General features: G+C 35.5%; 1 protein-coding gene across 3 annotated transcripts in view; it reads right to left on the bottom strand.

Annotated features, from left to right (window-relative positions):
* Window positions 1-25,143, bottom strand: part of PTH2R (parathyroid hormone 2 receptor) — a 53,790-nt gene that overhangs the window by 7,473 nt on the left and 21,174 nt on the right. For all 3 annotated transcript variants that reach the window (XM_019726956.3, XM_088793988.1, XM_088793987.1), the window contains exons 5-10: window positions 20,544-20,641; window positions 19,744-19,936; window positions 18,198-18,351; window positions 12,232-12,292; window positions 7,205-7,271; window positions 1,222-1,316 (exon numbers count right to left, since the gene is read on the bottom strand). In XM_019726956.3, coding sequence (XP_019582515.2) covers window positions 1,222-1,316; window positions 7,205-7,271; window positions 12,232-12,292; window positions 18,198-18,351; window positions 19,744-19,936; window positions 20,544-20,641 — 668 coding nt within the window. The remainder of the gene's footprint in view (window positions 1-1,221; window positions 1,317-7,204; window positions 7,272-12,231; window positions 12,293-18,197; window positions 18,352-19,743; window positions 19,937-20,543; window positions 20,642-25,143) is intronic.

Genomic DNA, 25,143 nt, shown 5'->3' with positions numbered 1-25,143 from the left:
TCTCCAGAGTTTCTCAAATCTCTTGGGCAACTTTTTACTGAAAATGAGAGCTCACATCATTCAGAATTATAGACATAAGTAGCTTTTATTCAGAACTAGAGAAGTAAGCAGCTTTCAGACACCATTGCACTTTTTCATTTTTTCACAGGAAGAATGAGGCTATTTATATTTTCTATTATTCTATCATCCTTTAGCCTTGTCTTCCCCAGTGGGATGTGACATGAAACAAGCTATTTTAGTATAGCAAAGGTCCTTCACTGAAAACTCTTGTGCAAAATTTATATTATAATACTATCACTGGCAGCACACTGAAAATAACGAGAGCTAGCAGCTGCTGGTTTGTTCAAATTGTGTGTCCTATTCTAGACTCCAGTCAATAGCTGCAGTCTTTTCTGCCCTACAGTAACTGCTGCCTAAATGGTGAGGGGGAAAGATTCAACAAAGAACTTAGAGAACATCTATGAGAGTGAATCAAAATGCTGACTGTGATTTCTTCCTTTCTGTGTCTGAGACAGCATTTCAGAACAATCCGAGGTAGAAAGAAATAGTTACCTCTTTGGGGATTATAAAGATCACTCCACAGCCACCTGACTAGCAGATATATGTATCCAGTTGGACAGAAGCCACTATTATTCAGAACTTCCAAAATGATCATTGGGAGAAATGGACACACCCTTAACATAGTTTGATAATGATCATTTCAACTTGTCCATTTCTTCATGAAAGACCGAATAATGGACCTCACTCAATCAGTACAATTGACAGTTAAAAATTTATATTTGGTAGGTGCCAATTTGATGGAAAGATTGGAAATAATACAGCAAATCCACTTTCTTGATTTTTTCAGTTGTGACATTATTTTAAGAATGCAGATAAAATTGCCTGTCAAGATCACCAACAAGAGAGTTTTTTGGGGGGTCACATAGTTTATAGGAAAATACCAATCTAAGAACAGATTAAATATATATGTACTCAGAATTTAAGCAAATTGGGAAAGTTTGAGATTACCTATATTTATACCTATAAATATAAGGTATTATTTATACTTATAATACATATTTATATATATAAACACTTTTCTGTTAAATCACAAATTGAACCCAATGAAAATACACATTCATAAATTTATCTCTTAGAGACATTTCAGATCAATACATATCTGTTCTTTACACTAAATAGTAATCAAAAATATTTCCTGATGGATGCTTATCCTGGAATTACCTGTATTGCTTTCTTGTGTCATGCCCAACTGCATTGGTCTCCCAAATTTTAGTAGCCAGAACTCTAACTGTATTCAGAAACAGGATAAAATTCAGCTGGAAGAGAAGGTAATAGTACAAAGAATTATTAAGGTCGTCTTCAAGATGTTTATACAATTTACATAATTGAACTTCTTTGTATTCAAAGACTGAAAATTACTCATTCCACAAGTGTGAAAGAGGGACTCTGAGATAAGGTATTGCAAAGCTAGTGACTCTGGATTTGCTCTCATGAAAACATAGAACGATTAAAAGTTTCAACAGCACTGGAAACTAGAAAAAGCAGGGAATCATCTGCCAGAATCCACAGGGAATTTCCAAACCAAAGTTCAGATAAAGTCCTGTGGCAGGCTGGTAAGATAATAGTTATTATACAAATGTAATCAACTGCCCATTCTGAAATGAATTCCTAGCTTCCATCTCTTTCTTAGGGAAAGTTGTTTGAGGGCTGCTGTCTCTCTTATAATGCATGAAAAATATTGGGTGAAGTATATAAGGGTGTTTTTTGTTTTTTTTTAAGGCAAATAAGATGCTATATAAGAAAAGGCCCGCAGGGTAGGCAATTAGATTGAATTTGAAATATTATAGGTGTGGGCACCACCAGAAGCAAGCAAGTCTGGCTTTTAAAAAAAAAGGTGGGAAGGTGTGGGTGAGATAAGCTCTTTTATGTCTGAGGGCCTCAAGGATCAGGGAAGCAATTCAAAATTAAGAAAAAGAACAGGGTCTCCAGGTCTGGGGTCATATGAAAGTGGAAGCAGGACCCCTCGAGTCCCTTCATTCAGGGAGAGGGCTGCAATTCAGAGAGTGCTAGTATTTAAGAGTAATGGAAATGTGGATTGACAAGAGTGGAACTATGTGGATGCCAGAGCAACAGCCAGAGGGTAAGACCCATCGGGTGCTGCATCCATGGGGATAACTTGTCTCGTACAGTCCTCAATCATCTCTGGAATTAGGGGAATTGGGGTTATTGGGTGATTGATGTGCCCCACTCCCTGATCCAGCTGATCATGTGTATCAGGCCTTAACCCTCTGCCACCTTCTTTGCCATCCTACCACTGACTACCCCGTAGGCACCTCTCACCAATTTCACAGCTTTCTATAAGGACTGCGGGCTGGGTCTTGAGCCCCATACCTTGGAGGAAGGACAGAGGCGTGCTGTGAGCTGGTGGAAGAAGAGGAATGTTTTCAGGCTAATCAGAGCTGCCGTTTACTGAGCGCTTATCTAGTTTAAATGCACACATGAATATGGGACAGGCATTTTTATTATTTCCACTCATTATACATGAAGCAACTCCAGCTCAAAGAAATTAACTGATTTGACCTCCAGCTCTCACCTGGAATTTGAACCAGGTCTGTGTGAGTGTGAGTCTGATTGTGAATTTTTAACCACTACCTTATACCTTCTCTTAAGGAGAATAAAAAGATGTAAAACATGAAAACATCCTCACTTACTACACCATCTGGGTGAAAGACACAGAATCTTGTTCAGTAAGAGCACGATAAGCTGCTCATCTATCACAGGAGAGCCACTTTCTGAATGGTCAAACTTACTTCATGCCCCATTAATTCTCTCCCTAAGACTTCAGTGCCTGGCAATACAATGCAGCTGGGAAGTGACTACTGTGTGAGGGACAAAGGGGCGGAGGTGTGGAGGCAATGCCAACTGGGGATTGTCATTTGTCGTTCCCTCTTCCTGGAAAGGGAAGAATTGCAGGTGGCTGCAGATGGGCCAACCTTAAGCTCCATCCATATTAAAATGCGCATGACCAAGGACTCTGTCCTCAGGTCAGTAGACCATACTAAGTAAATACTGAAAACTCCCAGAAGCTTGACTAAAGAAGATCCACAGAACCGCAGTACCTCAGTTCAACAACTAACAGGATACACTTAAGGACAATGAAGTGGATTATGGAAAGAATTAAGAAAAACTAAGATTGACTAGAACGTGCTGCCTTAAAAGATAGGTGAACAAAATATACACATGCACACACCTATTGATATTTGCAACAATGGTTGGATGAAATTCCAAATTATTATTCTGAATAATTTAGGAAAGCGTAGAATAAAGGTTAATTAGAAACTACTGATTACTTACTCTTCTAAGTGCCTAACATAAATTAACTCTTAGTCTTCACAACAGCTCTATGAAACATGCATATTATTGTCCCAATTTTACAGATGAGGAATCTCAGTCACAGCTTACACAAATTACACACGGTCACACAGCTAGCAAGTGGCAGAGCCCTGATGACATCCATGCAGCCCAGATGCACAGTGTGGACTCTTAGCCATTGCACTACAATGCCCATAAAATAGAGTTAATAGCAGATTGAGATGGACATAGAAATTTTTTTAAAGAGCAGGATGGATTAAGAAAAGTTTGTAAAGAGTCTAAACTATAACTGTGTTTTAAAAATCAACATTAGAAACAGCAAACAGTAGATGTGACAAAGCAGAAAAACAGCTACCACGATTTCTTTAGAAAATCTTTGAAGAATCTTCTCAAATGCAGGGATAAAGAACAAAGACTTATGTAATGAGGGATAAGATGCTCATACAGAGGACATGGAACTGGGAGTCAATGGGTAGATTATTTCTCTTTCTGAAGAAAATATACTGATAAATTGAACAAATCAATGAAAACAGGAGAAAAAAAAAATCTGTGCTAAAGAAAGACCTGAGTCTGCAGATGGAAAAATGACGTTATATTATTGGACAAATGGAATGAAAAAGAACAAAACTGAGAGGAAGCTTCTGGAGATTTGTTTTTTAAGTATGAAAAAATAATCCTAAGAGAAAAATCATTTACAATTTTTACGTGTCTCTTGTAACCTTGGAAGAAAAATTTTGCTTAAAGGTCTACTTCAAGTATATTGCTGATGAGAGACAAAACAATGAAATAAAACATAGAGAAGGTGAATAAAATGATCTTTCATAAGCATTAAAGCCAGTAACACATAGAATGAATTTTATGCAAACATGGCTTTAAAATAATACAAATATAAAATAAACATCAGATGAATTGAAAGAAAAAAACTCAAAATTTCAGCCATGAAACCTCTAGCTCCTCAAGCTATCTTGAGATTTTGTTCCTACAGTCACGTTTGTCTGTATCTTTCTCCCCTCTCCCTACATACTCAGCCTCACAGGTTAGCTCATTCTCAGGTTCAGGCTAAATGTGACTTTTTCTCAGGAGCCATTCCTGACACCCCAACCCCACCATAGCACTTGTCACATTGAAATGTTTGCCTCACCCACTGTGCTTAAACAGGTGAATAATAAAATGTTATATTTGGAGACATTTATTTTCAGGACAAAAATTAATGTTTTCTAATGACTAGTTCTCTTTAAAATAATTTTAACACATGTGAACAAAACACAGAAAACAGTGCTACAGTTTTAGATTCTATAATTCTAAAATTGAGTGGTTGTTTCCAAATTTGTACTGAACTCCATGATTATCTCTAAAATTCAATTCTCTTAATATGACTTCTTCCACTTAGAACCTGTAAATGCTCTTCCTTTACAAACTCCTTTATTTTCTTAAATTTAGTTTTCTTCAGATATTGCTTAGAAATTCTGATCACATTTTATCAGAGTTTACTCCCAGATATACAAAAATCCAATTAATAGAACCTGTGCTCTTATAATATCCAAAGTCAGAATTAATTTAAAATTTACATAGAAAATTCTTGGCAAATAATGTTTGCTGCTTATATGGAGCATATCTATTTACATAAAACCACGCTACATGTCATATAATACTGAAAAACAAACTTTTTATCCTAAAGTTAATATATAAGAACACTATAAAGATTACCATAAAAATGGAATGATCTTTTTCCATAAATTCAAGAAACGAGCTTGACATTTTGGAATGCAAGTGAAAACATGGTCAAAAACTGCGGGTTATAGTTTTTGTTTTGTCCCACTAGCCACGTGACCTTTATCTGCATGGGCTTCAGTTTCCTTCTCTAGAAAAATGAAAAGGTTATACGAAATGGACTCAGAACTTCTGTAATTATATTTGCTTTGTGCTCTGATTTCACCTCTTCCCTCTTAGCAGTTCCCCAGGATATCTAATTTGTATGCATGTTTTATTTTTTCAACAAGTATTTACTGAGGGACCACTATTTGCTAGGTGCTAGGAATACACATGTTTAGAAAAAAACATGGTTTTTGTTCACTTAACCTTGCAACATAGTGGGCAAGATACGCATTCAACAATTAGAAGCATTATAGGAGATGTGACAATTAAGTTCGCGAGCTTTGTTGCACCGTGTTGCTAACCTTTTTTCATAGCAGAGAGATTATTCATTATGAATTTGTACCAACTGGACAGTTAACCGAGTTTACTATTTGGAAGTGCTGAAAAGGTTGCATGAAAATTTAGACGATCTGAACTTTTCACCACCAATGCACGGCTCATGCATTACGACAATGCACCAGCTCACATGGCACTGTTTGTGAGGGAGTTTTTAGCCAGTAAACAAATTATTATATTGGAAGACCCTCCTTACTTACCTGATCTGGCCCGCAATAACTTCTTCCCTTACCCGAAAATAAAGGAAATATTGAAAGGAAGACATTTTGATGACATTCAGGACATCAAGGGTAATATGATGACAGCTGTGATGGCCATTCCAGAAAAGAGTTCCAAAATTGCTTTGAAGGGTGGACTAGGCACTGGTATCAGTGCATAGCTTCCCAAGGGGAGTACTTCGAAGGTGACCCTAATGACATTCAGCAATGAGGCATGTAGCACTTTTTCTAGGATGAGTTCGCGAACTTAATTGTCAGACCTCATACATTGTAATGATCTTGAGAAGGAAAAACCTCATTACAGTCTGCAGGTTATAATAAGTGACCTAATTTAGATTGGGGGCATCAAGGAAGCACAGTAAAGTGGCATTTAAAGTGAGGAGTAGAAAAAAGTAGATCCCAGCCTCCCAGGCGCACAGCGCACAATGAGAGGGGCAGAGGTAGACAGTTCAAGGAACTGAAAGGAAAACAACGTGGCTGAGGCACAGCTGTAAAGGGGTGTGGGCATAGATGACAGCATCTCCTCTGGGCTGTCAGGGATGTTAGATTCTCTTTTAAGTGCAAGAGAGCATCTTAGGTAGGGATACTGACCCTGAAGTTAGAATTCCAGTTCCACCACTTACTAGCTATGTGACCTTGGGCATTTCCTCGTTTTGAATGATTGAGAGGATTAGATAAATCAATGTAAATAAAGCACTTAAACCAGTGCCCAGCTAGTGTGTAAGTGCTACGCAGTGTTTGTTACTTAGTATGAACATCATCCTTCCTCACTTCAGGACACAGAGCAGCTCAGAGGAAGGAGCGCCAGTCAGAGTGCTGAGATGGGGTCCTGGGTGCACCTCTTCCCTTACAGAGTTGGCTCTACAGTAAAATGAGGGAACCTTAAAGGGAAATGTGCCAACCCTGAATTGTAATAATGAAACAAAAAGGTAATTCTCAGTGAAGGGAAAGGTGCTCTTGAATCTCTCTTCTGATTTTTGAAATTAAATGGATGTTGTAATATTGGAAAATTATTGAAGAACTCTTGCTTTGGAGCTATCATAGTTTATTTAGTTCAAGAAGATGAAAATGGCCTTCTACTAAGTTTTCTTCCAGATTTACTGCGTGTACCATCATTTCCAGTTCTTCACCAATGGTGACTATTAGAACCTCTATAATCACCTAATTTTACTGTTTTACTTTGCAAGTTGGAAATCTCATCAAATAAACTTCTCAGTGTCAGCCAGGAATAAGGGTCTGATCTCCAACACAGACTCTCCCAACAGCTATTGCTGTAATGTAAGAGTTTCCTAAACCTTCGTAGAACAAAGTGACAGGCAAACTTTCTCTGGGTTTTAGCAGCAGCTTAATTATGCATCCTTTATTTATTTATTTCTTTTAACTTTCCAGGCTTTTAAACTTACCCCAATAGCTGCTAAGATTGGGGCTTGATAAATCCACTTCATGTTTCCAGCACTAAGTTCCCAGCATCTGAGACATGAAAAAGAACTTTCATTAATAAATTGGCAAAGCAATTAGGCAGTGAGCATTAAGTAGTATTTGAAGATTTACCAAAAACTCCAGCCCCAAGCTTTAGATTAAGAAACAAATAGAGTTGATAAAAAACTAGTTACACTTGAAACTTTAGCACAGTTAAACAATTTTTTTAATAGAAATGGTTTTTTAAAATTAAAGATACATAAATAAAAGCCGTCAGTTTCTTTTTCCTTAAACAAAACCTAGCTTTGATTGTGGTAACAATAAATGGAATCTTATAAAGAAATTTTAGGAATATAATGATAATTTTTAAATTCTAGGTGATAAACTTATCAAGAAGTTACTTTTAAATCAATGAAGAGTTATGGTTAATGAGAAGCTATTTCAACTATTCCTTGAAGGCAAAACATTTTCAGTACACAAGTAATACTACATATTTTGAAAATTTCATTTTTTTATATAGTATTTGAAAAATCAAACTATAAAAAAGACAGACATTGAGACATCTTATTCCCCCCCCCCCATATTCCTGTCTAACTCTGCCCCTGCCCAATTCCATGAAGGTAACATCTTTTGTTTCTTTATTATATATGCCTCCAGTGTCTCCTTATATATACACAAACAAATACAAATATTAGATCTTATTTTCCCCTATGGCACAAAAATGCAACATCTACTCTGTTCTACAATTTGCTCTTTCATTTTAACGGGATATATATATTTTTTTTAATTTCAAGATCAGTACAAAGAGAGCTCAGCAGCACAGCATTCCACTGGCAGAATGTGCCACAGTTAAATCAACCAGATCCCTAGCCGAGAGTGCAATTCTGGCCCAACCACACTGCAATCAGCAAAGTCAATAGACTTGAAGTTTGAATAACATGAAAATCAAAGACATGGAAATGGCATGTTATTGAACACTCCCTAGCATTATTTGCATGTATTTATTTTTCACATTATTCAACCAGACAAGAAAAAAAAGAGTGTTACTGAGTTGTACAAAATGCCTATCACACTACCCGCGAAAGGTCTTCTACCATAAAGAAAGTGGCATATGAGTGTGACTATCAATTGAACACTGATTCATCAGCTACAAGACTCTTGGATTCCGTTAAGTTTCTTTTCAGTTTTAACATTTGGTAATGTAGCCACAATCTACTTTCTTTGCCTCAGTGACATTTCATCGTGGTGTCTGCTAACACACTGGAATTCAATTACACAATTCCCACTCTACAAAATACTTGTATTTGGAAGTAGGTCAAAAGCAGCTACCGCTAAAAACAGGAAAAAATTGACTTTGATCATTTTCAGTGTCCAAGTTTCAAATTTGCCCTTTGATATAAGAGGCAACTGAGATTTCAGATTTTTTATTTAAGAAAATGCTATTAATCCTTGTTTTCCATTGATTCTTAAATGCCCCACCCTTACTCTGTGAACATGGCCCAGAAACTACCCTTCATTCAGAATTTTTAAAAAGAAATGTTCACACTCTAGGAAATGCAGGAATCAATGAACGTCAGTAAAAAGGCAGTCCTGAATGGGAGAGCAGGAGGTAGGGAGGCCTGACTCAGAAGCTGGACTTCCTGCAGCCAGGATTGGAAACAGGAGATACACTGTTTTGCCAGAGGGATCCAGGGAATTGTATTGACAGTACTGTGCTGTCTCTACAACTCCAGACCTGACCCGAGTAGAGGAAGTGGAGAAGCACTGAGAGTCCTGCAGATTGCCTAGGAATGACAGAGGGTATCTTTTCTTCGTCCTTTCCATTGAAGGCCCCACCTTTCCTGCTGGCATCTCTTATCTCCTTTGAATGAGCAGGGAGAAGATAATAAGGTGTCTTGTAAGGTGCTTCTGCTTTCGTAATTAAAAAGACAGAGAAACAAAAATACTCACGTTTTAAACTCATTTGTCCAATCTAAACTACTCAATTATGGTATCCTATAGTCAAATTACACTTTTGATAGAATTTTGGAACTGAGAGAGACTTCCTTTGTATATTCAATACAGATTAGAGTGTCTTCTAACACTGGATCTGATCTGCTTATCTCTAAAGAGCCAAGATGCAGAGAAAATCCGAGTTCTCGTTTTGAAAGGCCAGATCAGAAAAAGATGAATCTCAGATGTAAGAGACATGAGCAGGAATCCCATCTGTCTTTTTTAGATGCTCCAAGTCTGCTCGCTCCACCTGAACTTGGTGACATGGCACTATACATAGGATAGATTATGCTCAAGAAAAAAACATGAGAACTTTCTATCTGTAGACAAGCTGAATTTCATGGGAAATCAAATCTGGCAATTTTGAGATCGTGGCCTATATGCCGTAATACAGTTTTATTTTATATGCAAAATAAAAATAAAATGATGCCTCAACCCAATTATTGCTTAGATCAGGGGACTGTAAAATTCAAGATTTTATTCTGAGTAAAGTAGAAATAAATATTTTGTACAGAGGAATCACATGACCTAAACTATTTGATTTTTTTACATTAATTCAACTGTTTTAGAGCAAATACCAGTTGTAGTTTTCAAAATATTATTATTGCCTAATGGATTCTTTGCCTCAAAATAATCAACTTGTATTTATTTTTTCAGTGAAGAGACTTAGGAGTAGTAATGATTTATGATTTAGCTTGTTATTTTTAAGAATGCAAGATAACTAAGAAAACTAATTATCTAATCTAATATAATATGCATTGTGAATATATTTGCTTTCTTTCCATGCTCAAGGCCTAAAAGATCTGTTGAATGGATGAATGAGTCAGAACTGCTCTAAGCCGGTTGTGTGGGCTTTGACGATGTAACCTGATGTCTCTGGGTCTCATTTTATTCGTCACTCAAATGAAGGGATTGGACCAAAAAATGCCTCCAGTTCTACCTTCTCTAAAATTACAAATCTAAGTGATACAGTTACACTTCTCAGGGTAAAATTATTTAGCATTATTTAGTACCTCTTTACTGACTTAATCTTTCCCCCCTCCTCCAAGAAATCAAGCAACACATGCTACAAGTTTTCTTTCAGCTTTCCAATGTCGCTGTGTATACATAGCAATAATGACAATAACGTAGAAAACATTAACCTTCAATTGCTAACAAATCCAAATAGCACGAAGAGGTAAAGGCAAGTAAAAAAATTCAGACAGTGAGTTCCAGAACTGAAGGAAGCTGGTGAATGGGGGGTTTTGAAGCAAGTAGTAGGAGGGCTACATCTAAAGATAATGATCTGTAGAGTTCCGATTTTCAGGAACAGTGGCAGTTTCTTTACAGAGTTCATATGCTCACATAGTGTGGCATTTTTTTCACTGTGTAGCAGACAAAATGATTTCTGAAGAAAATATCTAGTAACTGAAAACAAACATGTAGGCTCAAATTAAAGACAGGGTCCCAGAGCCTAACAAAAAGGAATTGCTGTCATGAAATGTACACAGTCTGTGGACATTAAATTGCATTCTGTTAACATAAAAGAATGATCAACATAACTGCAGTTGAGGTAAAGCAGTCTCTCTTGAAATCGCTTTTTCACGTAACGTAAGTATATTCATCTGCTCTGGCTGCCTAACAATAATACCACAGACTGGGTGGCTTAAACCACAGACATTTATTTGCTCACAGTCTAGAGGCTGGAAGTCCAAGATCAAGATGTCACCATGCTCTGTTTCTGGTGAGGCCTCTCTGCCTGCCATCTTGCTGTGTGCTCATTAACACCTGTAGTTGTGCTCACACAGAGAGACAGGAAGCTCTCTGGTGTCTCTTCTTATAAGGACATGAATCCTGTCATTTCAGAGCCCCACCCTTATGACCTCATCCAACCTTAATTACCTCCTTAAGGACCCTATTTCCGAATACATGCACATTGGGGGTTAGGGCCTCCACAAATAAATTTTAGGAAAACACCACTCAGTCGATAGCAGTAAGTTTGACCATGAGAGTAAACAGCAGGCACCTGAATGGTTTTCTACTTTCTTTAACTCACCATTACTAAAAACAGGAATAATATGCAAAAAATTAATGTTTCAATATCCATTAATCATGCAGCCCTAAAGAGAAACATAGACAACTGGAGGGGGGAGCTAGTGATTCACTAGGATGGATTCTATTTCTAATGTGCATTTGTTTTATTGTTTAAAAACACTTAAATCTGCTATAGAAGACAAGAAAACAAGTGGGATGGATGAAACCCATAGTTTTCATTAAATACAGGTAAGTAGTAAGTAGAGCACATGTACGTTGAACATCGGTACTAAATATATATGAGGCAACTGGCCACTATATTCACGATACAACAAATATATGAGACACGGAATATCCCTGATACACAAGAAGTGCTTAGTATTCTTGACATCTTACTTCAACCATTGACTGGTGAAATCCATGCCCACCTTTGCCCAAGGAACTCAAATAAAACACAGAGCTGCGCAGCAGACTAACTGGCAAGCTACACCTGTGGCCAGGCATACTTGCACCTGCATCTTTCTGAGACAGCAAGTGTGTGCCACGGACCTGAGGCACCATCAGTCTGTGGGGCTCCTTGCTGCAAGCTCGTCTCCAGTGCTCATAACCACACCATCAGTGGTGAAAGCTGATGGGGCAGATAGAGCAAGAGGGGAGATACGAATATTGCCTATCCCACAACTCAGGTAGTGTGGTCTTTCCCCCTGCCTGAACCATATCCTACGTGTGTTAACTCACTCATCTTTTTCCCCTTGCTTTCCACCATATGTTTAAATTGATTTCATAAGACATGAAATTCAAACATCCTAATCTGGTCTGCGAGTCTTACTGTACCATGACCTCTGGGATGGATAGCTTGCTGATAATGTGTCATAGGCCACCCTTACATCAAGGTAATTTCCCACATGACATCCCTAAAGTGCAATGTCATCAAGTGTGAATTGCAAACAGGAAGTCTGTGTCTTAACAAAATCTGAGGCTCTCTCTTTACCTTTTTTTCACTCACCTTGCATCAGCTAGAGTTGCCCGTGCCACAGCCCAGGCTGCAACAAATGCTGCTGGGAACCCTGCAATCAGAAAAGGATTCAGAGACCATATTTCTTTTAAGACTAAGGGATTTTTTTCCCCTTATATTCACCACACATAAAAATATGCTATCATAAGTTGACAGAGAAAAACGGACGAAAAACGTTAGTATGTGAACAAGAACAGTCTTAATGTTCATCTTGTCCATTTGAGAAATGAGCCGGTACATTGATGTTATTTGTTCCCGAGTCTGAAAACGAAGATTGGCCCAAGTTTCATTAGAGGGATATAGGGTCAAGTCATACCAACAGTGGCCCAAACTTTCTGGGCCAGAAGCAGGCAGTGGTTGGTGCATTCAACTGTGACTCGTGCCACGCGGTTTCAAGAAAGAGTGAAGCAATTGGAGGGACTCATGAGGAGCTGCATGGAGACTGTTGTTTTTTAAAAAAATCAGAAGATTTTCTGGGATTGCAAATAGGTGTAGCCACTATGAAAAACAGTTTGCAGGATCCTACAAAAATCAAAAGTACAATGACCATATAACCCAGCAATTCCACTTCTGGGTTTTTATCTGAAAAAATCTAAAACACTAATTTGAAAAGATATATGTACCCCTATGTTCACTGCAGCGCTATTTACAACAGCCAAGATATGGAATGCTCATTAATAGATGATTAGATAAAGAAGATGTGGTACATATATACACTGGAATATTCTCTGCCATAAAAAAGAATGAAACCTTACCATTTGCAACAACATGGATGGACCTAGAGAGTATTATGCTAACTGAAATAAGTCAGATGGAGAAAGACAAATACTATGTGATCTCACTTATATGTGGACTCTAAAGAACAAAATAAACACACAGACAACAACAAAAACCAGAAACAGACTCATAGATACAGAGAACAAACTAATAGTTACCAAATGAGAAGGGGGTTAAGAGGCTGGGTGAAAAACGTGAAGGCAGTAAAGTACAAATTGGTATTTACAAAATAGTCATGGGGATGTAAAGTACAGCATAGGGAATATAGTCAATAATGTTGTAATAACTATTTATAGTGCCAGGTGGGTACCAGACTAATTGAGGGGATCACCTCATAAATTATATAAATGTCTAACCACTATGTTGTACACTTAAAACTAGTATAAAACTATATTAAATGTCAACTATAATTGAAAAATAAAAAATTAGAAGATTTTCATTCCAAAAGTAGAAGGCATAGAGAGACTATTCTGCAAGTTAAAAAATCAGGACGTTTTGATCAGGTTAAGCCTCCTTTTGTTCATATTGGCTCAAGACAGAAGCATCTGCATGCATTAATAGTCTGGTGAGGGTGGCTGCTATGTTAGTCTGATGATTTGAGCATGAGATAGTTGTCCTTAATGAGTGATAAACACCTTGAGAGCTTGCAACATCAACTCTATGACACTGAGTTTCCATGAGTCCTTTGCCCCCAGGAAAGGCTGACTGTTCAGTTCATGCTAGAGTTGATTAGACTCTGACATCATAAAAAGAAATCACAAACCATAACTTGTATGGAACATTACAGTAGAGGATCAAAGGACTTAACGGGTAACTTTCATTATGTGACCTTTATGAGAAAAGTTTAAAAAAAGGGAAGAGAGACCATGAGGAAAACACTACAAAAGCTAGGAAGCACCATACAAAGGGAGAGAAAACATTTTAATCTTATTTAGAACACTTTTTCTTAAACACAGTATTAAATTCTTTACTTTTTAAAAACGTTTGTAATTTTTCAGATATTCTTTCTTAGCAAAAAAAAGTGAACATAGAAATAGATTCAGATGAAAAAACTTTCATGAAAAAATGAAAATAAGATGACACCCTACAAGAGAGAATTTCTTCGGTGTCATCAGTGATTATCTAATTGAATTTAACCTCAACCTGCCTGTGAGGCTATTTAATTTTATGATTCTATATTCCAATTTTATTTATTATTTATTTATAACTCTATTCTTTAAAAATCTGCTTGAATTCTATGTTCTAGAAAGACGTTTTTGTTAAACTGGATCTACAGATTTCTGGTTAGGTTCAGCTCACATATTCTATCTATCCATCCATCCATCCATCTATCCATCCAACCACACAACCAATCAGCAATTATTAAGTGCCTATTTATGTGTCGAGGATTGTTCTAGTCTCAAAATATAAAACAGTAAGCAGATAATATCGTTGTTTTCCTGAAACTTATATTCTGGTGTAGAAGACAAAATTAATAACACGACTTCAGAAAGATACCATGTAATGGAGAGAGCATGGCCCCTTCTGACAGGATGGCTCAAAAAGGCCTTACATAGATCCTTTTGCTGTTCTGCTGCCTTGGCTATCTTTATAAAGTGTCTGCCTGCCCTTGATCAACATTTCCCCATTTTCTCATTTGCAGGTCTTTATCTTCTGCTTCCTTTACAATCTCCTGATCAGGCAATTTCCTGAGTGATGTTCTATATACATTGATTAATGGTGCTTGAGTTGGAATTATATTTTTAGATGATAATTATAACAAATATGTCAGGCACCATACCTTAATGAAACTGCTTTTCTCCTCCTCTTGGAAGACCCTCATTCACAAGACTAGCATACAGACAACCACAGAGGAATAAAGAACAGAAACCACTTTAGGGCTCTAAGATTTTTTTGATCACCAATCTTAGCATCACATTATTACATAATTGAGAACACATACATATATAGAAAAAAATATTTGAAATTCACATGTTATTTTAAATTTAAATGTAAATTTAAGTAAATTTAATGTAAATTTGAATGTTACGCAATATATGCATTTACCTTGACAGCTGAGTTATTTTCATAAAATATGTCAGTAAAAATAAGTGACTCTGGGAGAGAGGCAATCTCTAAGAATAAGTAGATGTGGGTTCTGATGCGGCTTCATTACGATTGCCCTGTAAAATGAAGGTTTGAACTGATAATCAAACCTTCAAAATGTTTTAGCAATTAAACCTTTTATTCAAATAAAAACTTATGCAGCATCCCACTGCATAAAACAGAGATGCTCTGAAACCAAAGAGAGGGAATATGCTCTCCTTGTCTAGGTCTATACAGTTTTACCTTGTTTTGGACACTTCAGAGGTTTCACAGAGCCCTACTTCAGCCTTACCTTCCTCTTGTGGTGCTACTGGAGTATTGTCAAGTCATAGCTTGATCATAAAGTGTAGAGTTAGTCCTAACTGTTAGTGACCCATCATGACATTGGGATTCTGAGATTTGCTACCGATGTACGATGTCTAACTAACTAGAAACCTTGAGAATCAAGCTTATACTGACTGCTCAGACATGAAACTCCAGGCTGTGCCGGACTCCAGCTCCCTCACGACTCATTGCAGGATGCTGGAAATCACCACCTGCTGATTTGTTCTTTAAGGAACCTAGAAGTCCTTCTCTGTAATTTTGGCAGAATTGTTCTCAACTCTCACAGGACTCTACGACAATACTGAATAAACACATCTCTCTGTCAGAAAAATGGCCAAACCTTTGAAAGTTTTTGTTGTTACAAACAAGAATGTCTATTTATGAAACTCTGAAACAGCTACCCCCTCCAGAGATGGAATTACTACCAGAAACAAAAGAAATCTTTAAAAAATACATCTAATTCAGAGTCCACAAAAATGTTCTAGAAGAATAGAGTAAGGTATTATTTAAAAGGACCAGTCTGCAACAGAAGAGCTACAATGGAAAAGAAAATAGGTTTACTGAATTAAATATTACCAGTGGGCAGAAACAGCAGAAAACCAAATGGGTAGAGAGGAAGTGGAATCTTGAAACCAGGTAAACCCACAGAGATAAATCTACATAATCGTTATAAATATGAATCTGAAGTTGACTATAATTTATTTTCTTTTAAAGAGGTAATAATCTATATAATTTTAAATGATTAAGAGTAAAACCCCAAATTATGCCTTAAAAATTTGGAAAAAGTGATATGCAGAGACAACCAAGTCCCTTTCCTTTCATAAAGTAGGGTCAAAATATAGATCTTTTATTGATTCTAGTGGTTAAATACAATTTTAACTTTAAGGTAAACTTTAGTAGAATTAATAATGCCATTAAAAATCATAGGGGAAGGGAGAGAGAGTTTTTTTAGATTTTAAAATTATGCTTGAATCAAACAATAAAGATTTTTAATTGTGCAAAGGTGTTATATTGACTCTCATAAATAACTGTAAAGAACAGATTTTATAAATTAAATATTGTGAATATAATACATATGATCAGAACATGCAAACAAAAAACCAAAATAACCTTAATGGTCAGACTACATGCTTCTTGTATGTGGGTACTCTACAGGTATCTCTGTATTTCAATTGTATTTACTAATAAATGGTTGATCAAAACATGTTTACTGGATTGAGATCATTTTATATTGAGATAATAAAAGTGGAACTATAATACCTTCCTCTGATTATTTTCAGAGAATACAGAACATGAAAATATTCTACGTGAAAGCTTGGCAACAGGGATATGACTACATGGTATAACCAGAATAGGGTTTTTATATGATAATATGTACATTCTGCCATCTCATTTTTAATTTTGACAGCTGAAAATTAAAAATGGCTGCTGATATAGAGGTAAATTACAGTCAGTAAGAATAAAGAAACAAGACTGACACCTTTTAAATAGAGAACAAAATATATGTTTTTAAATGTGTAGTTGAAAAAACAAAATGGAACCAAGAATAAAGTGCCTTATTTATGAGAAAATTGAGAAACTGAGGCAGGGATAGGGAAAACTAAGAATGCGATTGGTAAAGAAAAAAAATATTAGAAATTGCTTTTTTTTAAATAAAGAAATTGCTTTTACTGTCTATACATCCTGCTTCAAAATAAAGATGTGTAAAAACAGTCATTTTAAATATTTGCCTTCAATTTATTAAAGTTCCGATGTGTCATCCTTTCCAATATTTCCTTCCCTTCCCATTTATTGTTAAGAATCAGCAAAATCAATACAAGTAATGTAATTCCACACATCACTACAATGTGAGTAATAAAGTTTGAAATATTTTTATTTTATTGCTATTTTATTTATTTTATTTTATTTTGAAGAGGAGAAACCCTTCATATTTAATCTTGAGCCACTTAATTTTTTCCTATGCTTAGCACCTCATAATTTAGATATAAAAATAGCAATTGACACCCGCAATTGTTAATCTCAAGACTTTTTAATTTTAACTACATATGATCTTTAATTTCTCTTAAATTTTAACAAACAACAGCCTTTCTCCATATCATGTTGAATTAATGCCTAGTCCAGTAATCCCTCTGGTACTCGTAAGGCATTTTGGAATGTAAGCTGAATATCTTTTTTTTTTCTTACTTATCCCATAAGTAATTTGAATTATTTCCTTCCAAAAGACATAGTAAATCTATGTAATTAGTTTGAAATTTGTATTGTTGTAAATCTATGTAATTAGTTTGTAATTTGTAATTTGTAATGCCGTCAAGATGGTCTTATAAATTCCTTTCTGGCATTCTCATCATAAAACCTAGAAACACCAATCAAAGATATGTCAATACAGCTTAGAAATTCAAAAATCAAAAATTTGAGATGAAATTGTTGCTAAATCAGACACTGACATAAGACATGAGCAGGGTACTTCTAAATGTGTACGGCTAATACGGCTAAAAATGTGTTCTCTTACATTTCTGCCAAAGAATCCCCTCAAGAATCTGGCCTAAGAACACTAACCGTAAGTTAAAGGCGCAAAGTTTGTTACCACTGGGAGGGTTATAGACCTGATCTTAATAATTTTCTTCAATAAACAATGAAAAAGAAAAAAGGAGGAATAAAGTTGAGGAGGGATTATTTCCGGAAAACGGCCGAAAGAATGTTAATGATAGGTCTGACAGAGAGCCCTAAAATCCATAATGCAGTTTTTCAAAAAGGAGAAATAAATGCCTTACCCCAGCCTATCAAGGTGAAGCCCCACAGGTAGTTGGTGTCAGAAAAGAAAGCCACAAAGATTAGACTATGCAGGTAGAGACCTTCCACCAAGATCCAATAGTAGTTTGTAGCCAAGAAGTAAATAAACATCACAACAGCAATCTTGCAACCAACCTGTTATAAATAAACAGGAATTGCATCACATTAGAACTCCTAATTGAACGGGATGCCAACATTAGATCACTAAAAAGCAATTCTTCGGTTTCTTTTTTTTATAATCTAATGTCTCCTGTACATAGGAAGGCCAACACTGTTGAAAGAGACCAGAACAAAATTACTTTACCATAGCATTTTTAAGACTATAGGTTTGATTCTATTTTTAAAATAAGACTTTTTTTTTCACTTTAGAAGTTGCAAAAAAGTCACTTTTCCTTAATTTTTCCTGTTTAAAAAATTATGCATGATCATTAGAGAAAATTAAGAAAGTACAGAAAAGCATAGAAAAGCAAATATTATCCATCATTCTACCATAAATTTATTTTATTCTGGTCTTTTTTTTTATGCCCCAAAAGTTAATGACTTAAAACAATAAATATTTGATACATCTTATGAATCTATGGATTGCCTAGATGATTCTGCTGATCAACTCATCTTGGCTAGTCTCATTCATAAAGGCCTACCCTCAACTGGTACACTATCACATCCACTTCATTCTATTGTGTAAAACAAGCCACAAAGTCAGTCCAGAATCAGAATCAGCAGGGAATACAAAGTTACAAGGCAAAGGGCAGAGATACAGATAGGCTATTAATTTGCACCAACATGACAATTAATCTACTATACTGAGTTTCCAGATATATTGCTTTAATGATCTAATTAATTGAAGAATTGGGTTGTTATATTTACTAAATAATACCAGGACCTTTAAAGCAGAATCAAGTACCATGGAATCTTCCACTGAACCAAGTTTCTGAGTCTACAATAAAGGAACTAAATGTCATGGGCTTTTAAATCCCAAGCTGCTGGTTTTAAAAGTGGGCTTCTTACTTTTGCAAGTGGTGACAGCCGCTATGGGCCGTACATCAAAGGCCATTCCAATCATGTCCTTTTTGAAGCTTCCATTCCAGAATGTTCTTGAGAAAAGAGCCCAAGCATTTTTTTTTTTTAACTTTTAAAAATTTATTTTAAGTGTGTTTTTCCAAGACCCATCAGCTCTGAATCAAGTAGTTGTCTCAATCTAGTTGTGGAGGGTGCAGCTCACAGTGGCCCATGTGGGGATCGAACAGGCAACCTTGTTAAGAGCACCGCACTCTAATCAACTGAGCCAACTGGCCACCCCGAGCCCAAGCACTTTTAATAATCTAAGATGATGAGTGATTAGACATGAGAGTTGAGGACAGAATTGAAATAGTAAACATCACTATACAAATTGGTCACCTATTCCAGTTAGTTCTCACAGATAAGCTAAGCCAAAACAAGTTAACATATATTTAGTGGACTATGAGATTTCAATTACTTGTAATGTTATACGAATCAGTCATGAGAGAAAATGGTGAAAACACTTACATATTGTGATCTGTCCATAGAAGGCGCTTTTTCTATGAAATTTTGTAGGTCGTCCTGCATTATCAGGGACTGCAGCTCCTTTACCCCTAAGTGAGCGTGGACCACTCGGTCCTTGACAAAGATGCTTGCAGCTCTCAGTATGAAAGATACAAATAAGTGCAGGTGGATATAGTTCCTAGTGCAATGTAATCGTCTATGGAGAGAAAAATATTCAGTATATAGATTCGGATAAAATTAGAAATGGGGAAAGAAACTACATGAATGACCCCAAGCTCTTCCCACAATAGAGGAAAAAAATAGTAAACTGGAACAAAGACAGAAAGACATTATTATATATTTCCAATAGGAACAACTGGGATCAAAAACTAAAATGTAACTTTTGGAAATTAATTTTCAAATATATCACTAAATTTGGACAAATAAGTGGATAAAAAAATAAACCACAATAAATGCAATAAATACTATTGCTTTATATATGATAGATAACTTTTGAGATTATTTAAAATGAATTTCTGTTCAAATGCACCAAAATCATTTGGGAAAATTCAACTCTGCATCTCTGTGCAAACAGATACACTGCAGTACAGATCTGTTGGTTTGACTATTTCATACTGCTTTGATGCTTCAAGATTTCTGACAAACCCCTGAATTCCTCATAAAAAATAAATCATCAAAGTCAAATAATATAATAACACTAAGCTGAATTCAAAAACTTATATTGGGCAAAATAATATCTGGGGCCACAAATTGTGAAATCTCTGTGTCATCGATGGATAAAAATGCAAATAGGAATCACTCACCTGAAGTAACCAATGATGAGAATAGCCACAGCCAGGGAACCAAAGGAGATGGAATATCCAATAGTGTACATGATATAGAGGCGTTCAAAGAATTCTTGCTGCAGGGGAAGGGATTTCATTAGAAAAGCAGGTTTGAACAAATCAGTCGATGTAGATAAAAATCGTGCTTTACCTGTTTAGAGATAGGCAATGTGTTATCACATTCATATTTTATAGATTATTCATCTGATCTTCCTTTTATTTCCTAAATTCAAGTAAGGGTTAAAGATGTAATGACAATATTTGGCGTTTCTTATTGCTTAAGTGAGGACAAATTAAATGTTGCAATATTTACTTCATATATGTTTGTACTGTTCATTTTAACTAATTGGAATCGTATATCTAACATGTGATATATGGGATAAACCAAACACATATTACAGGACTATTTTAAAAGGACACTGGTAAAAAGAATATGTCATTTAGGGAATATTATTTCTAGTTTTCTTTAACTTTTTTATTGAGCTGTAATTTACATGAATTAAAACTCTAATAAGAGGATATTATGTTTGCTTTAAACAGTCAATAGATTTTTAAATGAATCACGATTTGGACATAGTTAAAAAGATAGATAAAAATATAGCAATAAATAAGGATAGGTATATAAGTTTTTGGATTATTTTAGCCTATCATTTTTATCCACATATATACCTATTCTGGTATTCCTCATTCCTTCCTGCCAATCTGTGTTTCCATCTGATATATTTCTCTTCTGCCTAGAAAACTTTTTTTAAGCATTTCTTACACTGAAGGCCTAATAAGGATGAATTCTCTCAGAATTTTTCTGTCTGAAAAATACCATTATTTTTCCTTTATCTTAATGCATATTAATCACTTTAAATATGTCATTCCACTGTATTCTGGTCTCATTGTTTCTGAATAAAAGACAGGTGTCTTTTTTTATTGTTGTTCCCTTAAATATAACGTGGCTTTTTTCTCTCACTCCTTTCAAGATTTTCTTTTACCTTGATTTATATCAGTGTAATTATGATGGGTCCAAGTATGGCTTTCTCTTTATTTATCCTGCCAAAAGTCTGCTGAATTTCTGGGACATGTGCATCGATTTCATCCATTTAAAAAATTATTGGTCATTGTCCTCACAAATCTTTTTTCTCTCTCTCTCTCTCTCTCTCTCTCACACACACACCTCTTTACTTCTAATTTCACATACACTAGACAATTATTTATTATCTCACAAATCAGATGGTTCAGGCTTTTGAATTTATTTTTTCTCCTAAAGCTTTAGTTGGATAATTTCTATTGACCTCTCTGCCAGTTCAATGGTCTTTTATCATGCTGTGTCCAGTATGCTGTTAAACATATCAAATGAATTCTTCATTTTTGAATTGAGTATTTCAATTCTAGAATTTCTATTTGGTTGTTTTTTTTTAAGTTCTCATTTCTCTGCTGATTTCCCCATCTGTTTTATGCCCCCTTTTCACTAAATCATCTAACATATTTATAATAGTTATTAAGTATTCATTTGCAAATTCCAACATCTGGGTCATCTGTTTCTTTCTGCTCTTATTTTTACTCTAAATTTTGGGTCTCTGCCTTGTAATTTTTTAATTACATTCTGGGCATTGTAGATAAAATAGTAAGGACTGAGCATATAATATTAACAACCTGAAAAGGGCAGACATCTTCTTCTATCAGGCTTCCCACATGGGGTGGCTGGATTATTCTGTTGTTAAACTGGAGGTGGGATTTGTCATAGTTTTTCTTTTTCGTTTTTTATGACTCATTTACCCTGGTTTTAGGTTTTGAGAGCCAAATCAAGACTTTACCTTCAGCAAACCCCGGGATCTGAGCACCAGCAGTGTCTGGTGACCATTATATGAGTTTTAGTCCATCTGACACTTTTCCAAGCCATAGAAGAACTCTTTCAGGTTTTTGAATCATCCATCATCTTTTAAGTTGCTGGGGGTTTCACTTTGCTCTCCAGCTCTCCAGCTCTGTCCTCGGCTTTCCACATCTCAGGAGACGTCCCTCCACCCTGATGCTCTGGCCCAGTCCTCGGCTAGCCACTGCCTTGCTTTAGAAGAAGGCCTCTGTGCCTAGGAACAATCTTTCTCAGCTCTATTTTGTCAGGCTGCTGACTTTCACACAATGAGATCTATGCATCTTGGGGATTTCCTGCCCCTCCCTGAACTATGAGCTGCAGCAGTCAAGCACTTTAGTGAGGGGCTCCATGTGCCTCAACACATGTCTCTCCACTCCTATGTTCTGTCCCATGCCTTCAGCTAACTGCTGTCTTTCACTCTGTGAATCCCCTGGCCTTTGGCATACTGCCTCCAGGCACTCAGTGAAGGCCCCATGGAAACAACTGGCTGGTGGGTGAGAGCTCACTAGGACTAGGAGGCACTCCTTGGAATTCTAAGCCTTTATGCCAACCCTTGTCTGTTAAAAGTTGGTTTAAAAGTCTGACTCTTTTCTTTTCTATCCCTTTCTATGGTCTGGTTGCACCTCTTCTGTTGCAGACCCAGGGATGAATGCAGCCATGGGTCTCTTCTCTCACAGGAAGGGCCTGTCCACCTCTCAAAATGAACTTGGTTCATTTTCATTTCTTGGCCTTCTTAGCTCACTGATGCGTTTTCACAAATTATTGACTTTGCATCTAAGCATTTATTCTATTATCATAACTTCCTACAACCTGAGTAGAAGACTTTGCCTTTTGTTCCTTTTTTTTTAACATTTACTACATATTATTTTCTGTTAATAAATAAAATGTTAAAACTTTTATAGAAAATATTTGGATAATGTGTCAAATACAAAATAGAAGAGAAAAAAACTCCTGAATTCTCACCAACCAAAAAGCAACACTGTTAGTATTTCATGTATTTCTTTTCATTCTATTTTAATGCATCATTTCCTATTGTTTTGAGCATCTTCATCCCTAATTTATATACATTTATTACCTGATTTTTTTTTCAGTTAACTGTATAAGAAAAGAATTTCCCAAGGCTACAAACTCTTTGATAAAAATTATATATTTGAGCTTACTTAACTAATTCATCATTGGAAATTTTAATTCTTCAGAATATCCACAATAATTATTCATTGTTCAATGAACATTTTTTCTGTTTAGTCCCCCCAATACACACACTCCAAATCTTTATGCTTAGAACTTAGAAGCAATATTATAACATCAAAGGATATGACCTTTTGAAGTTTTTAAATATACATTGCTAAATTGCTTTCCAGAAACGCATATAGCCTTTAAATATTATATACATTATATGATAATTTATACAATATGTTACTGTTTTAAATACCATACACTAAGGAATTGGATAATATTGTGGTCTATCATAAGAATTCTTTTCTTTCTTTTTATTAAAAGTAATTATCTCATTTAGTCAAGCCAAAGACATAGAAATTATTTAAAGAACAAAATAATAGATGTTTTAAAAAATTATGACCTTTTTTTCCTCCACAAAGATGTCACATTTATTGTAAATGCACACTTTTTTTGTTTTTTTAATTTTTCCTTTCTTGTACAAAAATCTCTATAATCATTAATAATTAATATCTCACAAACAAGTAATATCATTTTTTCCTACAGTATATAAAAACTTAGGAGGCATCTAGTTTTCTTATTATAGGATATTCACTTTGCTGAAGTTGTCTCAAACTTTGCTTAAGGGTTGTAAACAATAGAAATACTCTTTATATTTTTAATTAAGGAGATAAAATTATTTATGCTGACAAAATTCTTCAAATTTTCAGTTAACTTTTAAATCACTTTTATATGAAATAGTATATACTTGGGTATATTACTATCCTTAGCTATCTTGAATCTTGGTCTACCTAGTAATCACAAAGAATGGTTATAAAATTAGAGTTCAGTGTACATAAAACCAGGATTTAATTTAAAGGCCGTTTAAAACCTGTGAAAGACTCTCAGTTGTCATCATTTAATGCACAAATAAATTCTTCACAGAGTACACTAAATATTGTGAATGCTTCTTTGTGTCAATGAAATTGAAATAATTTTGAAGTGTTTTAATATAAAGTCATTGTTGGCTTTAGTTCTATTGTATATAGCAATCTCCTCACATTGACTAATTTTATCTAAGTTTGTAAGTGATGAAATAAACTGAAGGTCTTTCAGCAACTTTCTAAAAACTCATTTAGGTGGTAGTGCTTTGTGTTAGAAAAGAAAACAGTTAAGAAAGGAAGTTCTGACTATTGATGCAAAATCAAAAAATCTACTCACCAATCTCTCCCTCTCCCACCCCCTCAAAAATCATTCAGCATAAAGAAAAATGTCTATGTTGGGTGAGTTTATGTACAATGACTGTTCTCAGGGTCCTCATAAAAATAATTTATACATCAATTTAAACATACTCACTCCCAGCATCATATGCATATATCATCATGCATTTTACTCATGAGGTCTGAGCGATAGGAATTTAAGCATGACTTTTAAAGCACCACAAATATAACTTAAAAGTATCTAGAAGTTTTCAAAGTTTACATATGATTGCTGTCCCAGAAACTGCACTGATGAAGAATTTATAGATCAGGGCTCTGCTTTAGACCCTGCCATCAGTGAGCT

Source organism: Rhinolophus sinicus, chromosome 17 (genome assembly GCF_057876585.1).
Source record: "Rhinolophus sinicus isolate RSI-liver-muscle chromosome 17, RSI-T2T, whole genome shotgun sequence".
Taxonomy (NCBI): Eukaryota; Metazoa; Chordata; class Mammalia; order Chiroptera; family Rhinolophidae; genus Rhinolophus; species Rhinolophus sinicus.
The sequence above is the reverse complement of the archived record's forward strand: the minus strand, read 5'-3'. Positions and strand labels throughout refer to the sequence as shown.